We start from the raw sequence: 21,763 nt of genomic DNA on the forward strand, positions 1-21,763 counted from the left end.
ATGTTCTCTTTTTACATTCCTTTTTTCTTTGTTACTTGGTTTGTTGTTTGCAGTTTGTTCATTGTGTGGTTGTCTTAAAAGAGCAAAGGAAATTTGACATGGCAACTGAAAGCACAGAGATGCAGAGGTGCTTCATAGTCTGATGAGGTCAAGAAGTATCATTAGGTCAATGCACAAAACTCTGTTACTAAATGTGAATATGACCTGCGTGTGAGGATCTCCGTGAGCAATACAAAACAATTGCATGAAAGGCAGCTGTAGGAGATGCTCAGATACTGTATTAGTATTCACTTGATATTTTAAGTGAGCAATTTATATATATATATATATATATATATATATATATATATGTATGTAAATATATGCATACACACTTGTATATTTGAATTTCAGTGTGTGGTAGCGTTAGAGAAAGATAATCTGCCACTGGGCAATATCAGTTACTGCATCTGTAGAATTACTGTTGGGCATGTCCTGATTTCCTAATAATAGTCAAAGTGATCATTCAGCCTACATTCAGCATGCCTGGATTTAAAATGCAAAACAGCAACATACTTCATGCAAATGTCAACTCTGCCTATGTTCTAGGGTGCATGTCCAGTGGAGGAAACAAGAAGTTTATTCTTCTCCCCAATTAGACTTTTGTGAAAGGCTCAGTTATGTCTCCAACTATCACATTGAACACACACTAAAGCAGCACATTAATGTGCCTTTTAATGCTTCTTAGGAGTAGATCAAAAGAAATGTCAGGTGCACTTTACATTCCTCCCGTGATGTGTCTGAGGCTGTCAGTGCATCACCTCTGCAGGGGCCGTTGCTCCCAGCCCGCCTCGCTTGGGCTGTGGGTGCTCCTCCTGGATGCTCCTGAAATGCTCAGGGATTTACCACGGCACCGCTACACCTCGTGTCCCAGCTCCACAGTTTGCTGAAGCCGGTAGAGTCGTGCTGCTGCCACCGAGAGCAGATTTTGGCCTTTGCTCTTCAGTGGGAGAAAAGTTGTTGAAATCAATCCTAGAGAAAACGACTTCAAACTCAATAGGCTGGAAAATGGAACTTAATTAATGGGAGAAAACTTGCAAGCCTCCACTGTAAACTGTTATTATTTTGTTTGCTTCTTTGCAGGAATATGTCAGAGTGGTGTTTACCTTTTCTTAGTACAAGCTCGGCTGTTCTACCCGTCATTTATTTTTATGTGATTAGGAGGTGGACTTGTGGCTCTGTCATTCTAAACACAGGATGCTTAAAATGTGCAAGAGACAACTTTCCTTAGCAAGGACAGCATCGTCATTTCACTGGTCCTGCTTTGCTTGGCACCGTAACAGTGCGGTGATTGATGCGGCACATTGGTAGCACGTGGCTCCCGTCGGAGTACGGGGCTAATATCAGCCAAAAGACTGCAGAGTGCATACCCTGAGACACAGCCAGGGTATCCTGGGCACCCACTTATACACCAGACACTGTGAAAATAGAGTTGAGCCTCTGAGGTTTGCAAAGCTGAGTGGGTATAGCATTAAAACGGAAGATGAACAGCAAAGAAAAGGTACCCGGTGTCAGACATAGGATCAAAACTGCAAAGCAGGAGACAAGGCTAAGGAAAGTATGTGAGAAGGAAAGGAGAAGCAAATGTGTAGGGGGAAAGAAGAAGCAAGGAAAGAGAAATGCTGCTGTGTGCAGGATGATGAGGACGAGGACAAGAAGCTGGAATTAATGCAGAAGAAGGGAAGCAGTGGGAAGGGTTCAAGTTTTGTAACAAAGTTCATTTCTATATGTTTTCCTCTTTCAAATGGATGCTTTGAATAAATAGTGCTTTCATTTCCCGTGAGGCAGAGGTGAATAATAAGTACCTCATCTGGGGACGCCGATCTCCCTAACATCAGTCATCTGCCTGCAGCCTTACACTCTGGCAGTGCTTTGGCTGAGCAAATTAGCCTGAAGTGTTGTGCCCTTGGCTGGCAAATCCTTTCAACCTGGTTGAACGGACAAAATGAATACCCAGATTGTTCCTACGTCTGTTATTCTCTCGTGTTTATCTGGCTGAGCTGTCAGTCAGGCCATTATAACTGTGGTGCACACTCAAATGACTTGTCCACTCACAAAAGCAGGGTCTGTTGATGATAAGCTAAACAAAACTGGAGAGCGACTGTTGACAGAGTTGGGGGATCTTGCAAATGTCTCAGGTAAAAGCAGAAATGCAATTTGGGAAGGTACAGAAGGAGCTTTTCTTACGCGTGCGTAGTTTTAAAGTGTTTGCTGGGATTTGTTGACAGACGATAAATGGGCATTTATAATGAATTGGGTTCCTCTCTACTTTAAACAAACTAAGCGGCACGCAGAAGATTTCTGAAACTTGAATGTAAGGGTATATTGCTCTTACTAGAATTAATTAGCCTGAAAAGGCATAATTTACTCACACGGGCTTTGCCAGGACAGAGCGTAGCTGCAATCTGCCATGTGCCGTCCTCTCCCCCGCCCCAGTGGCAGGAGTGGCGAGCACCCACAGTGCATCGGGTGGGCTGTGGGGGCTTGCCGGGGAGAGCGGCCAAACCTTCCCACGGGGCTCTGGACACAGTTAACCCTGAGCTTTTAATTACCCTGCTTGGGGTTTGCAGGTCCCGTGGGTTTGAATGTGTCGGGTGCTTGCGCCTTCCCAGGCAGGGAGGATGTTTGCACGAGGGGGGATCGCTGGTTTTACTCATAAAAGGAATTGGGCTTCTTAAATATCCAGCAAAGCAGTGAACAACACAGGTGAAGTGCTGTATGAAGATTTATTTCCTGACTTTTAATTTTTCCACTAGGACCCTGAGTTAGAAGTAGGACTCTGAGCCACTCCTGAAACTAATTTGATTGCATGACATTAAATAACGCCGTGCCTATCTGCTGAATGTGAATATAGACAAAGCCTTCTTGGTCCTTTAGCCTCATGTTTGTGATCATAATTAACAAGCTTAAAGTTTACAGACTGTGAACGTGAAAGCAGTCTCAGATGTTTGAACAGTGCTGAGCTGTATAACAGAAAGTGTCTCCTCCAGCTCCTTCCCAGGCGGAGAAACTCATTCAGTGCTGGGTTGTCAGAGGAGTTGTCTCTACCATCCCAGCAGCCTACTTGCTGCAGCGGAAAGGGAAAAGACAAGACTGAGTAAGGCTGCGATGGTTTAAATCCTCATAAGCGTCATGAAGGAAGCAGAGGGAAGCTTAAGTAAAGGAGGTCCTATGCCTTGCTGAGGGTTTGTTACGATGCACGGTTAGCGGGGAGATGCCGCTGAGAGCGTGGCACAGCGCAGCCACATCTCTTATCAGCAGCTGGTGCCTTCGCAATCTCAACCCCAGTAGCCTTGTTGGCTGTGATGATAACTGTAACGGATGGTACAGCTATTTTTCATCAAATGCTTGTTAGTCAATTTATTAGATTCCTAATATACTAATGCACTCATTTGGCAGGCATCTCAGCAAACGAGACTTGCAGTGGAGTGTACTCATTCAAAGTCACGGTAACTCGTAGGTTGCTGATTTCTCATCAGCACTCAGAAGATAATTTGCAAATGTGCCATTTATCATTATGCGCTTTGTAGAAGCAGATCTCATGAATGGGATAAACAGATAAGAGTCTAATAATGAACATTTCCTTTCTAAACACCAGTACCAGGTTCTAGAGTATTATGTTTTATATACATTGCACATAGTGCACCTATATGTGCATCTGAGTTTGCATGTGCTAGTAAAGTAGCTGGGGACACATGTTTTTTAAGGATGGCTAATGCATTTACTGATCTCTTTGCTGAGGGACACAGAGTTGGAGTAGGTTAGACGTTGTCTACTGAAAGACATAAGACTTTTATTTGTAGTAGTTTAAGAAGCGACAGGCGTGTGTGGACTTTTTCACCACGCAAAGCCACCACTAACCTTCCGGCTTTCTTTTTCTCACTGGAAACATAAGCATCTGTGAAAAGCCACTGGTAAAGCCAGCAAAAGGATTGTTCAGAGGCTGGATGGTAAGGATGATATGGCAGAGTTTGCTGAAGGAGCGCCTTTCTTCCGCACCAAAGACAACACGCTGTATGGATGCTCTGACCTGTACTGCTGTTTGCCACTGCATTTGACTTTGCGTCGATGACTGCTTTTTATTCACTTGTTCACTTTTTACTGGGAAGAAGTCTACAGTAACAGTAGTCAGGCGATCAGTCTGCAAATGCGATTCCTGTCTCCTCTTGTGACATTCAGGGTGGAAGCCCTGCATACAAATCGTTGCTACTTATTTTTGCTTCTGCAGATGTGATTTTATTAAATGAAAGGTGTAACAAGAAGCCCAGCATAGGAAGGAGCCCTTTTGCCAAATGGCTCTGTGTGTTTAGCTCTGCGACTGCTCTCCAGCAGAGCTGGGAAACCATGCAAAGATATTGATAATTGATTCCGTTTTATATAAGTTAAAAACTAGCTTTTCCCTCCTAGTGTGAAGGTAATGGGTTTTGTCTGTAGAAAGATAATAATCCTATGAACCATTTCTATGCCCTCTATTAAAGAATAGTACAGCTTGCACTTGAACATAATGCCCATGTCAGCTCAGCTTTTTAAACATTCATCTTAAAAGAGTCTTCAAGGACTGGAAAGAGATCTTCCCCAGACACCAAGCTAAGTTTGAGGAACTTAAAAAGTCATGAAGATCCTGTCAATTAATGTGTTTATTCTTATACATCTATTCTGGAAAAAGCATCTTCAGACATGAAAGCTGTTTTCTTTCGATTAAAAAGTTGTCATTGCATTTAGTTTCCATAGATAAAGCAGAGGGGATTTTTTTTTTCCCCTTACCGTATTGGGGGATAAATGCATCTCTTTTTTCTTCCTACTGTTTTCCTCCTAGGAATCTTCATTTATTACATGAACAAAAAAATAAGAAAGAAGAGAGCTAAATTGAAACCTTGCCTCCAAATTTGTATGCAGGAGGTGACTTGATTTATAAGCTTAGGTAATTTCATTTTTGTTCACGCTCCTTCAATTGAAAGGCTCCCACAAACAGTGTTACAGCACTGAAGGGAAGAGATGGGGAAATTTATCAAGCTATTTATCAAATTATTTTCACAGTCTGTCAAAGTCATAAGCATGCTAGAAAAGAAACATAAAGAGTGTGTTCAAACAGAGGAGCGTGTCTGAGTGAGCAGCCGGACTGCAGCACAGCCAAAGAGCAAAGACACGGCCAAAGACGTGGGGACTGCTCTGGGCTGCGCCAGCATCTGCCCTCCAACCCGGTCCTGGCACTAGTGGTATTAGATCCCTACGTGATGGATTATGGGCTGAGAAAACGAAATAGAAAACATCATTAAACAGAAGGAGGAGGTCAGAGCAAAGGGGTTAGAATTCCCCCCTCTCCAAGTCTCTGTTGAGGTTTACAAATGGGGATGGTGTTGAAGCTAAATGGTGCACATCCTCGGTCAGGGAGTGAATCGCATCCTGGGACGGGACTCCACGCTTTGGAGAAAACAGCACTGGAGTATGCATCCTTGGCGGTGGGTCTTGGGAGACAACGTTGACAAAGCAGGGGAAAAAATAAACAAAAAAGCAACTGAGATTGAAGGAACCAGTCTAGTAAGAAATCTTTAATTTCTACTGAGCTTTAAAGGATTTGAGAGAGTTGATTTTTTTTTTTTAACAAACCAGTTCAAGTACATGCCTTCAGATTATAAAAGTACCTGAAATTGCCTAGAATATCAGCATGCATAGCTTGTTAGTATTTACATATATTTACATAGGAAAACAAGAGAAAGATCTACAGTTATTTACAGTCTACATAGGAGAAGAGAAAGGCAGCATAATTGTATTTCCTAAAATACAGTAGTTGAATAGTCAGCACATGCATATTAAGATATATTTGCATGATAAAACGCAAATGTTTTAAGACATACCTTTTTAACTCCCTATGCTAAGGTATAGCATAATAAAGGTAATTTTTTTTTTCTGTTTTGTTTCTAGTCTATTTGCATCAAGTGCTTTAAAATGTTCACTAACACAGCGGCAGCATTATTTACCCTGGCAATTAAAGCAACAGTACACACGATAATTTCCTACTAACTAGCAACAAGCTGCTGGTGAATGAAATATCTATTGTTTCTCATTATCCATCGACCAACATACAAGGATCTCTCCTTGTAAAGGCAGTGCCTAAGCTATCACCATTAATTATAGAAGTAATATAAATGAGACTCTACAGTATGTACTAAATGAAATATTAACAAGGCCAGTGTCTTTGAGCCTGAAAGATGCACTAACAGGGCACACTTTACAGCAGGCTATCTATGAAAATCACACATACATAATACAGGAGTGCCTGGCTTACAGCTCTAAGCCTAGACTTTAGAGGCCTGTTTGCTAGATCTGTATTATTGCAAAATACATTCCCTTAATTAGTTTCTGGAAGACAGAGTTAGTAGTTAATTTCTTACCATGGTATGTCCCCATCATAACACCCTGTGGTTTTTCAATGCATTGTATTACTGACATGTGTGTGTCTGTGTGTGTATGTGCATACGTGTGTGTGTATTAACAGATTAAAAAAATCTTTAGCTTTAAAACCTAAACGAACAGCGTGTTAAATATTTGTCCCAAAAGGTCACTTGCTTAAAAAGCACTGTGTTGTGTGGGGTCTTTTCACTCATATCTAAAATGGAAGTCAGTCTAAAAAATCATCTGTGCAATGAAGGAGGAAGCCAAATGTCAGTATTGTGATGACATTCTTTGCAATACTGCATATGAAAAAGTCTAAATTTTGACTAGTAATAGTATTAAAAAGCTATATAAATATATACAGCATATACAGTACTGTATGTATACATACATTTATATAAAGTATATATATAATTAAAGTTAGGTACAGCAGAAACATAAAACAATTTAAGTCAGCATAAGTTAATAACAGAAGTGATTTCAATGAATTCTCATCTACGTGTGTCCAAACACCAGACAGCCCTATTCTGATGATATAGTTGCAGCAGCATACCTAATCTGTCTTTTTGGCAGGATATGTTTATTGTCAACAGCCTGTTTGCCCAACTCTTCAAACTACCCTTGCCCAGAAGAATCTGCCCTCAGAGGCAGGATATGTGTTTCAGGAGGATTTCCAGTATCCTCCATAGGATTTCTATTTTTGACAGTGGCCGACAAGCAATCATAGCACTCATGTTTATATAAAGGCACATGGTAAAATCTCAGAAAGCAAGTGGCAGAGATTTTCAGGTATGATCAGTGCCCGATAGTGCTGCTGCGATGCCCAGGGACCATCTCTTACATGCTCTCTGCTTCTCACTCCACTGGCCAGTGTTGGCACATAGGGCAAGCAGTGGATGGCAACATAATATGGTCAACCTGATCGCACCCTTACCCCGTTACACTCTGAAATGAAGATCGATATGTTTCCTCAGGGATTTTTCCCAAATCCAGAAATGAGCAGAAGCATGCAGTATCGCACCGCTGCTCCATGCTAGCCTGCGAGAAGAAAAGAGAAGAAATACTGGATCGTAGCAATTTGCATACAGTGTTCAAAACTGCCACTTCAGGGGAGCAATGATGTCTTAAAAGTGTAAATCAGGTGTGAATGGGAGTTCAGCAGGCAGGAGAGGAAAATGCAGAAGTGATCTGCGTGGAAATGTGGTGTGGGTAGAAAGGCCAGGGTGAGCAGCCTGCGGGGCGTGCTGCTGCTCCTGCCGTTGAAATGCTGGTTGAGCAGGGTAAAGCCATATGCTTCATTAAAGTTTTTGAAGCTTAAGATGGCTCTGTGTCAGGCTTGAAACGATTTTCAGAAGCTGATTGTGGACTTTTATAAGATACTGGGAAAAGGAAGGAATACGGTGCTGCCTGTGGGAACCAGCTCCCTTCCAGGTCCTGCGGGAAGAGCAATTGGGTTGCACGGACATAGGTGTCTGGTGCCGTCTTAAACGTTGTATGGTTTTATCTGAGATATCTGTGAGGGGCTGGCAAATACAATACCGGACCCATGGGAAATATGTGCCCTTCTGGAGGACAGCTGTAGAGCATGCGGGATATCCTGAGGCGGCTCAGATGTTGTCAGACCCATGTTAGGCAACTGAATCCCACCCCTGGTATGCAACGATGGCTCCTTCTAGCATATGCAAAGGGTGGGAGAGATGAACCCGTGGATCACCCTGTCAGGGGCTGGTTCCCTCTAAAGCATCCGTTTTTGAAGAATCGAATGGTGTTTTGGCTAATAAGAGTTTTACCAAGTTCTCTGTGAGCTGGGCAAAAAGAAACAGGGCAGGGGTGAGAGAGGGAAGAGACTGGAATAGGGCCCAGTGTAGCAGACGGCTTCACAGGTTAAAGAATGAAGTTTATACAATAGAGAAAAATATGCATGATTTTAGAAGGTAATTACATTTTTGTCAGCTATTTCGCCAACCTTGTTCTACATCTTCTACGCATTTTAACAACGGTTTATAATATAACACTTTATACTTACACAGTGCTCTTCAACAGTAAGTGTGAAAGCACTCCATAAATATGAACTAGTCCTCACAACACCCCTGTGAGGTGGGTAAATAATAGTACTCCCCCCATTTTACAGCTGGGAAAAGTGAGGTACATGGAGTTGAAGTGACTTGTCCAAGTTCACTTGGGAAGTAAAAGTCGAAAAGAGAAAACCAACCCAGTTCTCCTGACTTGACGTCCTGTATTGGTTTGTTTTTTTTTTTTTTCCTGTGGAATGATTGCAGACAATCTGTTTTGACACTGGATGTTGGAGGTTGGAAGTTTTCAAGCGCTATCATTGCCGTAATTGAGAACATATGGGGTGTTGCATAACACAAACAACATGGTGCATTATCAAAATACATTTATTACAATGGACACATTTTCTTTTGCAAAGTTAAAACCCAGAATGTAAGTTAAATATAGCTGCATATACTGAATAGTTGAAATAATCACTAGGTCTTAATGCCTCAGCAGTTGAAAACAAATCCTCTTTCGTGAACTACTGCAGTTTCCTTACTCAAAGAACATAACACACTTATCTTCTATAATGTATGTAAAGAATACTGTAAATGTGTAAAGGTCTCGACGCTAAGAAAAGTTACAGCTTGAAACCAACTATGCTTTGCAAGTAGAGAAGCTTGATGGAGTTTTGAGTCTTTGTAGTTGGGAATTAATTGAAAAAGGAATACATCAGAGGAAAAAAAGCAGACCTTATAGATTTCGGTTTATCCGTTGTATTATCTTCTAAGAGATGCTTTGCTGGTTTAAATGTGGTGATGGGGGAAGGGGAGGTGGTTGAGAATCTCTGGTTTAGATGTGGTTCGGTGAGACCTTTGAAAAGACTGTAATTACAGAGTCAGTTCAGGTCACGTTTTCCTGCTGGCACTTGGGTGGAGACGGGACCTGAAGTCACCTGAGCCCGATTTCTTTCTTAGATCATATTTGGCAGCTCCAAAGTTTTATTTTTTTAGCTATAGATATGATTTCAGTTTATCATACTCAGTCAAACTAGCAAAGGAAGGTCTCAATTTCATACTTCCTTGCTGAAAAAGCAATCAGGGAATCCTATTTTCTTACAGGAGACTAATACATACATATTCTGAGTGTTACTCTTAAGATGACGGGGCATCTGGGATTGCTCTGAGTAAGAGGACTGCAGCAGGAACCGAACAGTTCTCCTCTCATGTCACATGCAAGACCAGAACTTGTTCACTGCGTTGTACAAAAAGTGACTATCCCTCACAGCTCTGAGTTACCCTGGCAGGAAACGGAGCAAAATAACGCCTGGCATTGAGAAGTAGATCCCTCAGCTACAACCGGCTTCAGCTGTGGCTGATACCACTGGATGGCTCTTAAGACTGCTCCTAAACACACTTCAGATACTGGGGAATCCTGAAGGTTGAATGAGGTCATGAGGATTTTAGACTTGCTAGTGTTTTTCTGAAGAGGTCATTGCGCTCTGCGTGGTTTGCAAAGACTTGATGGGAAAAAATACTGATTCAACTCATCTGTTGAAACGTTTGAACATTACAGAGAAAGGAATAAGTATATTTTGAGAAGACTCTGCACCACAATCCCAGCTGGGGGTTACTAGCAATCCCAAAAGGAAACAAATGCATTCTGAGGGCAGTTTTCTTCCAGGAGGTAAGCCAAAGCTCGGCTGCCGAGCCGCAGTGTGGAGCAGCGGCTCCCCAGCCCACTGCGGCCAGCCCGTGCCCAGCTCGGCCAGCCCGTGCCCAGCTCGGCCAGCCGGATGGGCGCGCGCCCCAGGGGCTGGGCAGCACGTCCTGCAGCCCTGCGCATCGACGCCAGGCTTGCAGCGAGCAACGGAGCAGATCCTCAGCAACTGCAAACCTGCGGGGCCTCAGAAGAGGCAACGGGCCTTCATGCTCCCTCATCTTCACATTCTGTGTAGTGAGTTATTCTGCTATAAGGGGTACGTTCACGGCGCTGTTGTGCAGATCTGATATTTTTGTGTTAGGGATGTGTTGGCTTTGTCTAATAGTCCTGAGGTGAATAACAGGAAAAGCCTGCAGACTTGTAAGGAAGCTCTTGCCTTTTTATTTCACTTGAGCTGCTTGCTTTGAATCTGGCCCTTGTCACAAATACTCGCCTCTCATGTCATTTTGAATTCACCCCTTCCCACTGGCCACCTTTTAAAATGCACTGGGCTAAACTTAACCTCGGGCTACTAAGATAACTGACCTTTATTCTTAATTTTTCATAAGAAAATAAAAATCTCCTTTTCAAAGAGCTGATCCCATCTCACTGGCAGGCAATGTTTAATGCTATCTGTATGCCCTTAACAGAGTTCAGGGTGGATCTTATTCATTTGGAGTTGATAAGTATACAGATAAGTTATGGCATTGTTTCTATTATTTAGATGCTTGGTATGCAAACCTGCTTCAGAACAGGAATCTAATTTTAGAAAATAAACATGCATTTGAAAGCAGACAAATCTGAAAACTAAACATTAACTGTGTAATAGGTTTTCTTATCAGGAACATAAATGGTATCTTAGAATACTAATGGATGCATTGCATATATTAATGAGGGTTTTCCCGTACACTGTATATCAAGAACCCCCTTTTCTTTTACTGTTAAGATATTCAGTATTAATTTGTATTCAGTGCCATCAGTTACAAATTGACAGCTAGCAGTTATGAAATAAATGCCTATGAACTAGTAGCTACTTAGTAGTTTCATCTCAACAAAGGATTTTGGAAGGATGGATAATTTAGATCTTTGAACCTCAACTATAAATAAACAGCAACTGCTGTATAAATCCCACCCTGCTGCAGTTGAAGATTGTATTACAAAACTGACAAATGGTTTGCGGGAGAGAATGATGAACCCTTATTACTAAGACACTCTTCAACTTAATCCAAAACAAGATTCCCGGGTAATTTTACGTACGCTACAAAGATTGATAGCGTGGTGCTTGCCTAGCAGCTTTCAAATGTTTGACTGGATCGGAAATGGCATTGAGGCATGATTAAAGATTCAGTTGGGCTTCTCACAAATTCTTTATCCTGTGTATTCATCATCGCAACCCGCTGCCTTTGTTGCAGGTTAAAGAAGGCTGACCCCCAGCTCTGGTGATTAGCACCCTGTACAACTGACGGACGTATGGAAAAAAAAATGTTTAGGTTGCCCAGCGCTTTTAGCATTGTTTATCAGTTTAAATTGTTGGGGGGGGCGTTCATCACAATAGATCAGGCAGAGTCTGTGACAACTGACAAGCTCATTGTTTAAGACATTTTTTAACGAAGTTGTTAACATTAATTCTTTTATATAGTACTCTAATCTTCTTCAAATTATGTTCTGACATGGCACAAACCGCTTGGCATTGAAAGTCATTCAACAGTGATTAAAGTGCTCTTTTTATCGGTTTAAGAATGTTTCATCTTGTATCAGCAGTATGGAATTGTTTACTAATTAGATTCCCTAACATCCTCGGCTGTCGTATGCTGATGATATGTGAACAGGAAAGCTGATGAGCAAAAAATTAAAACTTGTTATTAAACTGTCATAAGGCCCAACATATAAAGATGTCATTCAAAAGACAGTGTTCATGAGGGATAAACAATATTTACTGAGCCAGGTTTCTCAGCCTGGCTAGGCATGGCTGGCAGTACAGGCATTTTGCAGTTATCTGCAGCTCTGGCTCTTCCCGGAGGTTTGTGGTATCAGAGTCATAGACGGAAAGGAGGACTTCGTCCCTTGAGGAGCCTCCTGTTCAGCATGGCGTATATGGGGCTCCTAGGTGTCACGCTTTCGGCAGGAGGTTGGGCTAGAGACCTCCTGACGTCCCTCCTAACCCAAAGTGTGATTTGATTCCTGTGATTCTGTGATACTCGTTCCCCTCTGTCCTTGGGCAAATCACTTAGATCCTCAAATGTCTGAATGCAACTAGCTCACATTCACCAAAGGAAATCAGATGCTTAAATGGCTTTGAGAATCTGGGATTTACCTTCTGTTTTGTAGTTTTTCCATCTGAAGGAACCTCCTAGGCTTGATGAGTTCACGTTTGTCCATTATTCTGAGATATTAAAGCTTTACCCACTGTCAACGAAGGGATAAATATGACTGCATTTCTCTTAAGTAATAAGAAAGGTTCTATTTTTCAATGATAGAACCATTGAACTTTCTTCTTCCAAAACAGCCAACATTTAGAAAGATTGAAACATTTAGAAAGAAGTAAAGATATACACAGCCAAAAAGCAAATGGCACATTGCTTACATCCAGTTCTCAGTGAAACACTGGAGGCATCGCAAGATAAAGTGCTTTGGGCTTCCAGCCACATAATCTTTTATCGCTTAAAGTAAATATCCTACGCTCACACAGGGAAAACTATTCTCTTCTTTTGGAGTCTAGGTTGTGTCAATGTTCGAGGTATAAAGCACTGCTGTTATACCGTGGGACGGTTTTCTGCCTGCTGAGAATTTTGTTTAAAAGTCGTCAAATTTGACTCATTTGAAAAGATAAATTATTGTTTGGTTTGGATTTTAAATTGCTCTGATAAACTTCCGTTTTATGAATTAGCTGAATTCTATTAGAGCTAGCCTGAGTTTAGCTTGGCTGGACGGATGCTTTTCAGCAATAGCTTGAGGGCTCTCACTCTGCATTGAGCAATTTAGTTTAATTTTACCTTTCTAATAAAAGTCCAGTTGAATTGCTTGCAAAAAACTAATAATACTCTTCAGGGGCTTTGAATCATTCTAAACAGCTGAATATGGTGATCATACCTGTGCTGTGGAGCTTTATAGGATAGTTCAAATGAGCATAGGAATTTTATTGTTCTCTATTAATATTACTTTCAGTAGAACTCTCTTCCATTTCTGCTACCGCCTTTAAGATACTTTCTCTTTTTTAAAAAACATACTGGTTTAATAAGAGGAGTACGATGTACTATACTAACTTTAAAAATATTTTGGTCTGTTGATAAATATATGCCTTTCAAAATACTTAATAGAGACAGTTTTGATTTACCTTGTGATGGGAGATCATTTCTAAGCTGTGGAGTCATCGTTATCAGTTTAATCCCATCTTCTGAGAAAAATGCATGTCTTGCAAACAAACATGCCCTTCTTTGTAGTTACAAAATTGAGACACCTCATTTAAGGAGAACTGGGGCTTTTTAGACTGCTTGCTGCCCTTGAAGGATGAGAATGTAACATAGAGGTCTCCTGCAGATTGACCCCCTAACAGCACCCTGAGTTTCCTTGGTTGTAACAATGAAAGGCCAGAAAAAAAGAACTGGAGGAAAATCACAAGAGATTGAAGCCTATTCTCTTTCCCCATTAAATTATCCTGATGTGGCAACATCTAATTTCTCTTCGTTTACTTTTTCAATCATACTTGGCAGCCCCTTTATTCTGATTCCTATCAGCTCATAATTAGTTACCACAGAAAGGACTAAGATGTACATAAATAATCATAAGATGCCAGATAAACTGTATCGGTTTTAAATTAGCATTGTGTCTTGCTATGCGCTCTCACCTATTATTTTTAATTATAGTTTACAGAGCAAACTAGCTTCTTGTCCTCTTTACAGCTATTCTGGCACTGCACTTTTAATCTGTTCCAGGGAGTAGCTCATTGCCGGTACAGGGGTACTTGGCCCCTCTGTGGCCTCGGTCTCCAGGTTTCTGTTAAAGAAATTCAGAGAAACCCATTCTTCCTGTTTGAACAGAAGTTCACTTGGTATTTAAAAGAAAAAGAAACCCCGATCCACAAAAGCCTCTAATCTACCCGCTCCATTTCTTAAAGTGTTATGAGATGTGAGAAATGGTTGTTACCGAACAAAAAAACCCACTGGAAAGCCTCGCGTCTCTGCACAATCAGAACCCCTCTCTGCCTGCAGCAGACAAACGTTCTTACAAGGCAGTGGTGACAACTGCCACAGTGAAACTGTTGATCAAAGATGTGTGGGCAGGTTTGGCACCGATCCCGATTGCACTTTACATGATAGGTCTTAATTGGAGTGCCCAGATTAATTTTGTACAAGAGGTTTAAAAACCCAAACAAACAAAATGGGTGTCTGCGTCAGCCTGCATTGCTGGTCAGGATTAGGAAGCAGGGCTGCCCAAGGTGTACGGTGCTTTCTGTCTTGCAAAGGGAAACCGGGAAGTTTTGAGGTGCTGCTTTTAAACCTGACTCAACCTTTCTGGTTTCAAACACCACGCGGGCAGACCCTGCCCCTCTGCGTCAGGCCAGACGCTCCCTGCCGCTGATCCAAGGTTTTATTGAAAAGGGGCAAAAGACCCGAGACTGGGGCTGGGGTTCAGGATTGTCTTTTTCTTTCCTTTTGCTCTAAGAGGAAAGGAAAAGAAAAAAAAAGTCCTCACTAAGGTGTTTTGTAAATAAGTGGCCAGCAGGCCGGCAGCACCTTCCGCAGGGTTTCAGCCTTGTCACCAGGTGGGTTACCCTGCCAGCCACAATGCTTTTCACCAATGCTTTCATAAGATGCACAGCTTCAAAGGACCACAGTCAAAATTACAATTATTATATATATATATATTTATATAGGTTTTTTCTTTTTTTTTTTTTTTTTTTTTTTTTTTGCAATTCCAGCAACAAGGAGCTGCCACAACTGTCTACTGCGCCACGGCTGCGGAGCTGGAGGGCCTGGGCGGGATGTACTTCAACAACTGCTGCCGCTGCCTGCCGTCGCAGGAGGCGCAGGGCGAAGCGACGGCCGCAGCCCTGTGGGAGCTGAGCGAGAGGCTGATCCAAGAACGAATTGGCAGGCAGTCCAAATAACAGGGAGCTCCTGGAAGGATCAAAACACACCAAGTGTGTGCACGCTCGAAAACTGCCAACACTGGAACCTGTCCAATCTTATCATCTAGAGGGTTTCCATATACCTCAGATACAGATTAACCAGTGTTAAATGAAATAATAGCAGTCACAACATAGTGAAAAATGTTAAGTACTAATGGGAGATGGGGAATACTGTGGGTTAAAGGGACAATGCGGCTTCCTGGGGCTTAGTTAGTCTTGGTTCTCTTTCTTTTGATTATAGCCTGTTCAAAGTGAAACCCAAGGAGGCATCTTTTGTCTTATTTTAGAAAAGCAATGCTGCAGATATTTTCTGTTGTTTTGATTAATGGGTAGGTACGTAGCCCAGTATGGGATTTCCTCTTTATTTTGATAATTACTGTCTGTTAGGCTTTAGGTATTGATCGGGAGATGGTAGTTGTGTTGATTCTTTTTCCCTACAAGGATTTTATTGGGTGTGGCAAATAAAAAGATTATTAAGGAAAGAAATCTTTCCTGCCCTTGGCTGCTGGCTGCAAATACATCTATCTGTGCTGTCTAGAAAAAGAAGGTGCAAGAAGACATCTGAACAGAAATGGTAAATTCACAGCTAATTAAATATTTCTGGTTTTTTCTTAAAAGATTATAATAAAAGATATGTTGTAAACCATTCCCTAAATACCGTTGCATTAGCAAAGATGATGTTGTCTCCTTAAGAATACACAGGGTGTAATCAGGGGTTTAAATGGTATTTCCATCCATTTCTCAGTTCACATTTTTAAAGAGGTTTTCTTTCTTTCAAAGTTCACAGTTTCTCAGTTCTCCTGATACTGTATCCCATTCCAAATCTGTCTTTTTTTTTTCCTTCAATTTAAATTCAATAAAACAACATGCTTGCTTGAATATTGTCACCTGAAGAGAAAGTTTGTCTCGTTTCTGCAAATGTCTTAGTTCCAATTTTTTTTTTTTTTAGAAAAGAAAACTTGAGGAAAAATAAAGAGCTTCTTGTTGATGCCAAGAAAACGCTGTTTTTTTCTTGTTTCTTTCTGAGTTCATGTTTTGTATTTTGTGCTTTGTAGCTGTCTTCATGCCAGAAGGTTGTCTTAAGCCATCCCCAGTCCAGCATCACATTTTCTGTAGACAGAATATAAACAAATAAATAGAAGGACACATTGTTAATAGAAGCTTATTTGACTCCCTTATTATTTATGATTTATTGCTAACAGTCTGCCTTGATTTTTCTTGTCTGCAATCATAATGCATTTGATTAGCTGTTGAATAGATGTTAGAGTCACGGCACGCATTCACCTGGCAGAAGTAGCCATAGCATCCTCCCATCAAAACACCCACCACACTTATGTAAGGAGTTATGATATTGCAATGTAACAGCTACACCTTACAGTCATATATTACAATTTTTTGACTCTATTTTTTTGAGTTTATGGCTAGTTCTGGTTTAGTGCGAGCTCTTCTCAGGTAGGGGATGTTCAGCCTCCTATGCACATAAGAGTTGAAATCTCTACAAGTCTGTATCTGTGAAATTAAATTTCTTCCGAGTGGACAGGGGGAACCTGGGAGCCACTGCCCTCGGATTGAGGGTGAATTAGCTGAGCTGGCTTTATACAGAGGAAATGAGGGCTTTTTCTTTTCTCCAAAGCCCTTGACATCCTTCAAGCTTCTGCCCAAGTGCAGCCTCAGCCGCTTCATAGTTGGCCACTTCCTTACCTGACGCCACAGTCTTTTCCTAAAGCAGCAGCAAAGAATATATGGCCTTGCTTATACCTGCTACACCACCTGTGTAGCAACAGCCTTCAGTAAATAAGCAATCCTGCCCACGCGTCTTCCTCTGCTATCTGCAGCAAGCCCCTTCCCCAAGGCCAGCACATCCTAATGAGCTTGCTCCTGCACTGAAACATTTGGTGGAATAAAGAAATAAAAGGGGCTATTCCAGAAAGAGCAACACCTCTTTTCAGCCTTTTGGGGTGTGGGGGGGAAGTTCTTTCTTGTCTCCTAGAAGTTTTGTCCAGTCTGTGCCAGATGCTGGTATAGTGTAATGTCTGAAAACTGTAGTGGTGTGGGTCTAAGGGTTTGCAAGTTGAGGTGATGGTTACAGTCAAATTCTTTGTATTGTCTGGAGTTTATCTGGGGAGAAAAACTAATTAACTTCTGTCACCTGTGCAACAGCCTTCTCAAATGCATTATTTTTCCTTTTCACAGCCAAACAGAATTGCTCTCATCTAATAATACAGCCGGTCTATGACAGCAGAGCTTTGCATCAGAGCTTGGCATTGCTGGGTTAGGAAGAGGCAGTAATTAAGTGATGCTGGGAGCTCTGCACTCCCCCGAAGGCCTGGACCTTATGCTCTACTTAGGCAAACATTAATAACCGATAATGAACACCCTGTAATTCCTTATTGCTGAAATATTACATGCTTTCATGAGAATTCAGTACTTCAAGAGATTGCCTGCCTTCCTTCAAAGAATATCTGGGAGGTGTTTTTCCTGTGTACAAGGCTCACTATTTCAGTGTTACGAGGTAAAAGCATTTTTAATGTTAGCATAGTTTTGCATTAGTATGAAGTAAGCTACCCCCCTAACTTCACTGAGTTGGTCGGGTTCCTCTGGTTCCTGTTTCTGGTTAATAAATATTTATTGACACAATGTATTACCCTGTCTAGAATTTCACTGTCACTATTTTCTCCAACTGAGAAAAAATTACTTTCTCTCTCTCTGTTTCTTTCTTTCTTACTTTTCCTTTCTTTTGTTCTTTCTCTTTCATTCTTTCTCTTCTTCTCTTTCTTTTTCTCCTTTTCTCCCCCTCTCTCTGTCCTCCTCTTTGTCGCTCATTCTCCTGTGTTGAGATAGCCATGCATAAAAAAGCTTTTCTTTTTTTAAATCATTTTCATTCCAAATAAAAAAATGGCACAAAGCTGCAGAGCATCTGCTTCTATTAGAAACACTTGTGAAAATAATTTTTCTTGCACTCTCAGCTTGGTTTCAGCACAGGAGGGATGTGCAGGGGACATTAAAAAGGAAAAGCAATTGAAAAGAAACAGACTCCAAACCCTCCATTTTAATATCCTAGATGTGCCTAAGTCATTGGCTTTCAAATATATTTTGGTGTAAAATTTGGCACATTTACAGCCAGTCAGATTTATTTATTTGACTGGCTTACATTTTTCCGGTTGATTTACCTGAGGCAATGTCGGTGTGAATTATTCCACAATGCATTGACTCCAGTGTTCATTAAAGGTAGTTAAGTGATCCTGTGTCTAATATTAAAGCAAACCCCATTAACCTTAACTAGTATCATATCAGCAAAACAAAAAGAACTGGATAAAGCAAAATAGATCGGGTATTTATAGTTCTTGGAAAAGATCCAGCAAACTTACATCAAGCTCCTAATTGTCCTAATAAGCACTTGCTAGTTATCCCCATAAAAAAGGAGGAGGCTGGGTAAGGACTGTGTCTCTGATACGCCGCTCTAGCCCCACAGGACTTTCTGAAGGGGAAGCATCGGAGGGTGATGCCACAGAGCATTTCCCACCCGCACGCTGAAGGGCGTTGCTTGACCCTTTCCCCTCTGCTTTTCTTCCAAAGTCAACATTTCCCATTTTAATGGTGGGTTCTTTGCCCCTGTCTGTATGGGTGCCCTGGGTCTGTCAAGTCCACGTAGGTGAGCAAGCAAACTCCCTTGCTAGGAATGAAGAGCCTTAGGAGAAGGCTCTTAGGAGCTCTTAGGAGAGAAGCTCTTAGGAGAATGGAGGTGCCATTTCAGTCAGTGACAGCTTCCACTGCTGGCCGTGCAGCAGATGTTGCCCATGGTCTGCCCAGAAAGTAACTGACTTCTGGGACCTCTACTTGCAAAACCAGAGGTGAACCAGCAGAAACTCATGCCAAGTCTTGACTTTTTTTTTTTTTTCCTGCTTTTTCTTTTGACATCCATAAGACAAATTTCAGATATTCTCAGACCAGGCAGGTTTTTTTATTAGAGAAAGACTTTCCAGCAACACTGCAATAATTTGTCTTATATCAAGGTTGAATAACTCCTTGTCAGGTGTTAAGCTCATGACCTTTCAAGCCAAACACACTTATACTAACCAGTTTACCATTGGAATGATCAATATCTTGTAAGTGAGAAAGTCTAGACAGATCTTATTTTGTCCTTTGGTATCACTTGTGGCTTTGGAATTGATCATTATATGTGGCTGGGGAAAAATTGCCTATACATTTCATGCTCTGTATTTATCTTGACAAGGTTCTCTAGGATTATATTTTCATAATCTGAATGGCAGTGGAAGAGCTGCTCAGAGTGTGCAAACCCTTCTTATCAGACTGAATTTAAGCTACAGTAATTACTCTTTCTCCTTATGTATTTCTTTTTTAAACAAGCATATACTATACATTAAGATGTGTGGTTGGGGTGGCAGGGGGGCATGCTGAGAAGCTTGGAAAACACTGCTAAAATGTATTTCTTTCCATCCACAGTGGCTGATGTAGGCTTGTATTTTATTCTAGATGTAAGCCCATGTCTGAGCATGCATGGTCTCTGAAGCAGGATCCCAACCTACGCAGGGAATACATTGTTTTATTAACAAATCTTTTAGAGTCAAGATGCCCTGAGACTGGAGGCGGTTTAGGAAAACCAGAATAGCTGTTGGTAACACCCGACAGCAAACGCACTACTGACTGAAGCCTTCAACCGGTCCCTTTGCAAAGAGGTCCCTTAGCGAAACCCATCCCCATCCCCAGGGGAAGCAGCCAAGCCATCACCAGGAGCGCAGCACCCGAACGAGGATCCTCGCAGCCAAACCCTCTGCCTGCTTCAGCCAGCAATCGCCGAGAGCTGCGCTGACGCCAGGCACTGACGGTGCCTGGACGACACGGTGATGGTAGCATTGAAATATGGCCGGCAGATGTGTGCCTGTTTGCTGATGTCCTTCACCGTGGGACAGAGGCAACGGGAAAATAGGTATCTTGGAGAGAAAGAACTTGCTGCTTTTCTCTTGATTCTTTTTTTTTTACAGTGCTAACTACGTTATTTACTAGATGCCTCTTCTGGGCTGTGCTTTTTCTTCTCTCCCCCACCCCTGTTGCGTTTGCAGAGTACTTTCCAACCGGTGTTTCGTGAATTAGCTTCATGCTTTAAAAGAGAAGATTGCTCTGGCAGAGAACAGCATAGTTGTAAAAGTGTCAAGGTGTTATGAATGTCCTGATGATAGAGCCCAGTTGTTATCTGCTGGGTAGTGAGGGAGGATAGCTAATGATGTGCAGCATGTAAACCGTTTGTTGCTCTAATCCATCTGTGTGGAGAGGAGTGAAAAAGAGGGGCGAAATCCTGGGAAAATTACTTGGACAGCTGGAGATAAAGTGTGTACTGATGGAGTCATCCAGAGGTAGCTGTCAACATGAGCTGTGTTTGCATATAATCCAAGCGATGCACAATGATTCCTTTTGGGTTTTTTTTTTTTATGGGGGTTCATGTGTCTGTGCACAGACCTTAATTACTATCCAGTATCTCTTACCAACTGGGCTCCAGTTTTAAGTGAGGAATGTGATTTTAATCAATTCATGGCTGGGTGGTGGAGAGAAGTACTACAAACAGACCAAAGCAAGACATACGGATCCTTTTGGAGGACCTGAATTAAATGAGAAGCAGTCATTTTATTAATTCTGGTGTGTTTTATAGACCTTTTATATGGAACATTACCCATACAACTTCACTATCTAATTAAAAAGGGCTCTTATCAATTTGCTGGGCAGTTGCTTATGCAAAAAAAAAAAAGGAGAGGAAGAAATAATATATATTTTTTTTGAATCCCAGAAGATCATCTACCTTAAGGGGGTACAGAACAGATCACCAAATGCCTGGTGAGACGATTTTGTCTGGTTATCTTTACTCTTTTAAGATAACTGTTTTAAAAACTGAGCATCAGCCAACGCTTTGGGAATGAAGTCTGCACCGTGCGCATTGTTCATATGGAAACCTTACGTAGGTCTGGTGCAGCGCCCACGGATATGCGAGCACAGTCTAAATTAGGGGCTTTGTACACTGGATTTACACAATCCCTCCTGGCAAACCAGGCACCCTTTTCCTTGAGCTGGCGTTATCCTTGAACAGCGGCAGTTTGAGCAGCTCTGTAATGTTCTTAACGGGGATTGAGAAACGTGTGTGATGCTTGCGGGTGTGAAACGTGTAAGCTTTTTGCAAAGGGAGGAGAGAGAAAGCGAATGCGTGGGAGCCACGCTGCTCCCGACTCTGATCATCACATCAGCACGTAACTAGTGGCCTTAAAATGGACTTTGCCTTTTGCAGGCAGCCTGAGAGGAAGGGCAGGAGAGATGGGGAAAGGTTATGGAAATGGGTAGCACCTTTCTGTATGCAGCCCTCTGCGCTTTGAGCCTCTGCCTGGTTTATGCGTGGGGCACAGCTGAAGCCGTCCCAGCGCCTGAAAAGCAGCCTCACAAGAAACCACGCAGGAGGGAAGGGGGAAAAATAATGTCTTCTGAACCCCTCGCACCTCCATAAAC

The 21,763-nt window shown here is 41.9% G+C and overlaps 2 protein-coding genes across 6 annotated transcripts in view; one reads left to right on the forward strand and one right to left on the reverse strand.

Moving 5' to 3' along the window:
- The window catches only part of WWOX (WW domain containing oxidoreductase), a 541,832-nt gene extending 525,497 nt beyond the window's left edge, over window positions 1-16,335 (forward strand). The window contains exon 11 of one of the 5 annotated variants that reach the window (XM_072872386.1): window positions 15,047-16,335. In XM_072872386.1, the coding sequence (XP_072728487.1) occupies window positions 15,047-15,235 (189 nt within the window). In that variant the 3' untranslated portion in view covers window positions 15,236-16,335. The remainder of the gene's footprint in view (window positions 1-15,046) is intronic. The other 4 variants (XM_072872390.1, XM_072872387.1, XM_072872389.1 and 1 more) reach the window with 4 other exon arrangements.
- MAF (MAF bZIP transcription factor) overlaps window positions 15,796-21,763 on the reverse strand; it is a 193,346-nt gene continuing 187,378 nt past the window's right edge. The window contains exon 3 of the mRNA XM_072872406.1: window positions 15,796-16,366. The gene's annotated coding sequence lies outside the window, so the exon portion shown is untranslated. The remainder of the gene's footprint in view (window positions 16,367-21,763) is intronic.

Source organism: Ciconia boyciana, chromosome 9, assembly GCF_034638445.1.
Source record: "Ciconia boyciana chromosome 9, ASM3463844v1, whole genome shotgun sequence".
Classification (NCBI taxonomy): domain Eukaryota; kingdom Metazoa; phylum Chordata; class Aves; order Ciconiiformes; family Ciconiidae; genus Ciconia; species Ciconia boyciana.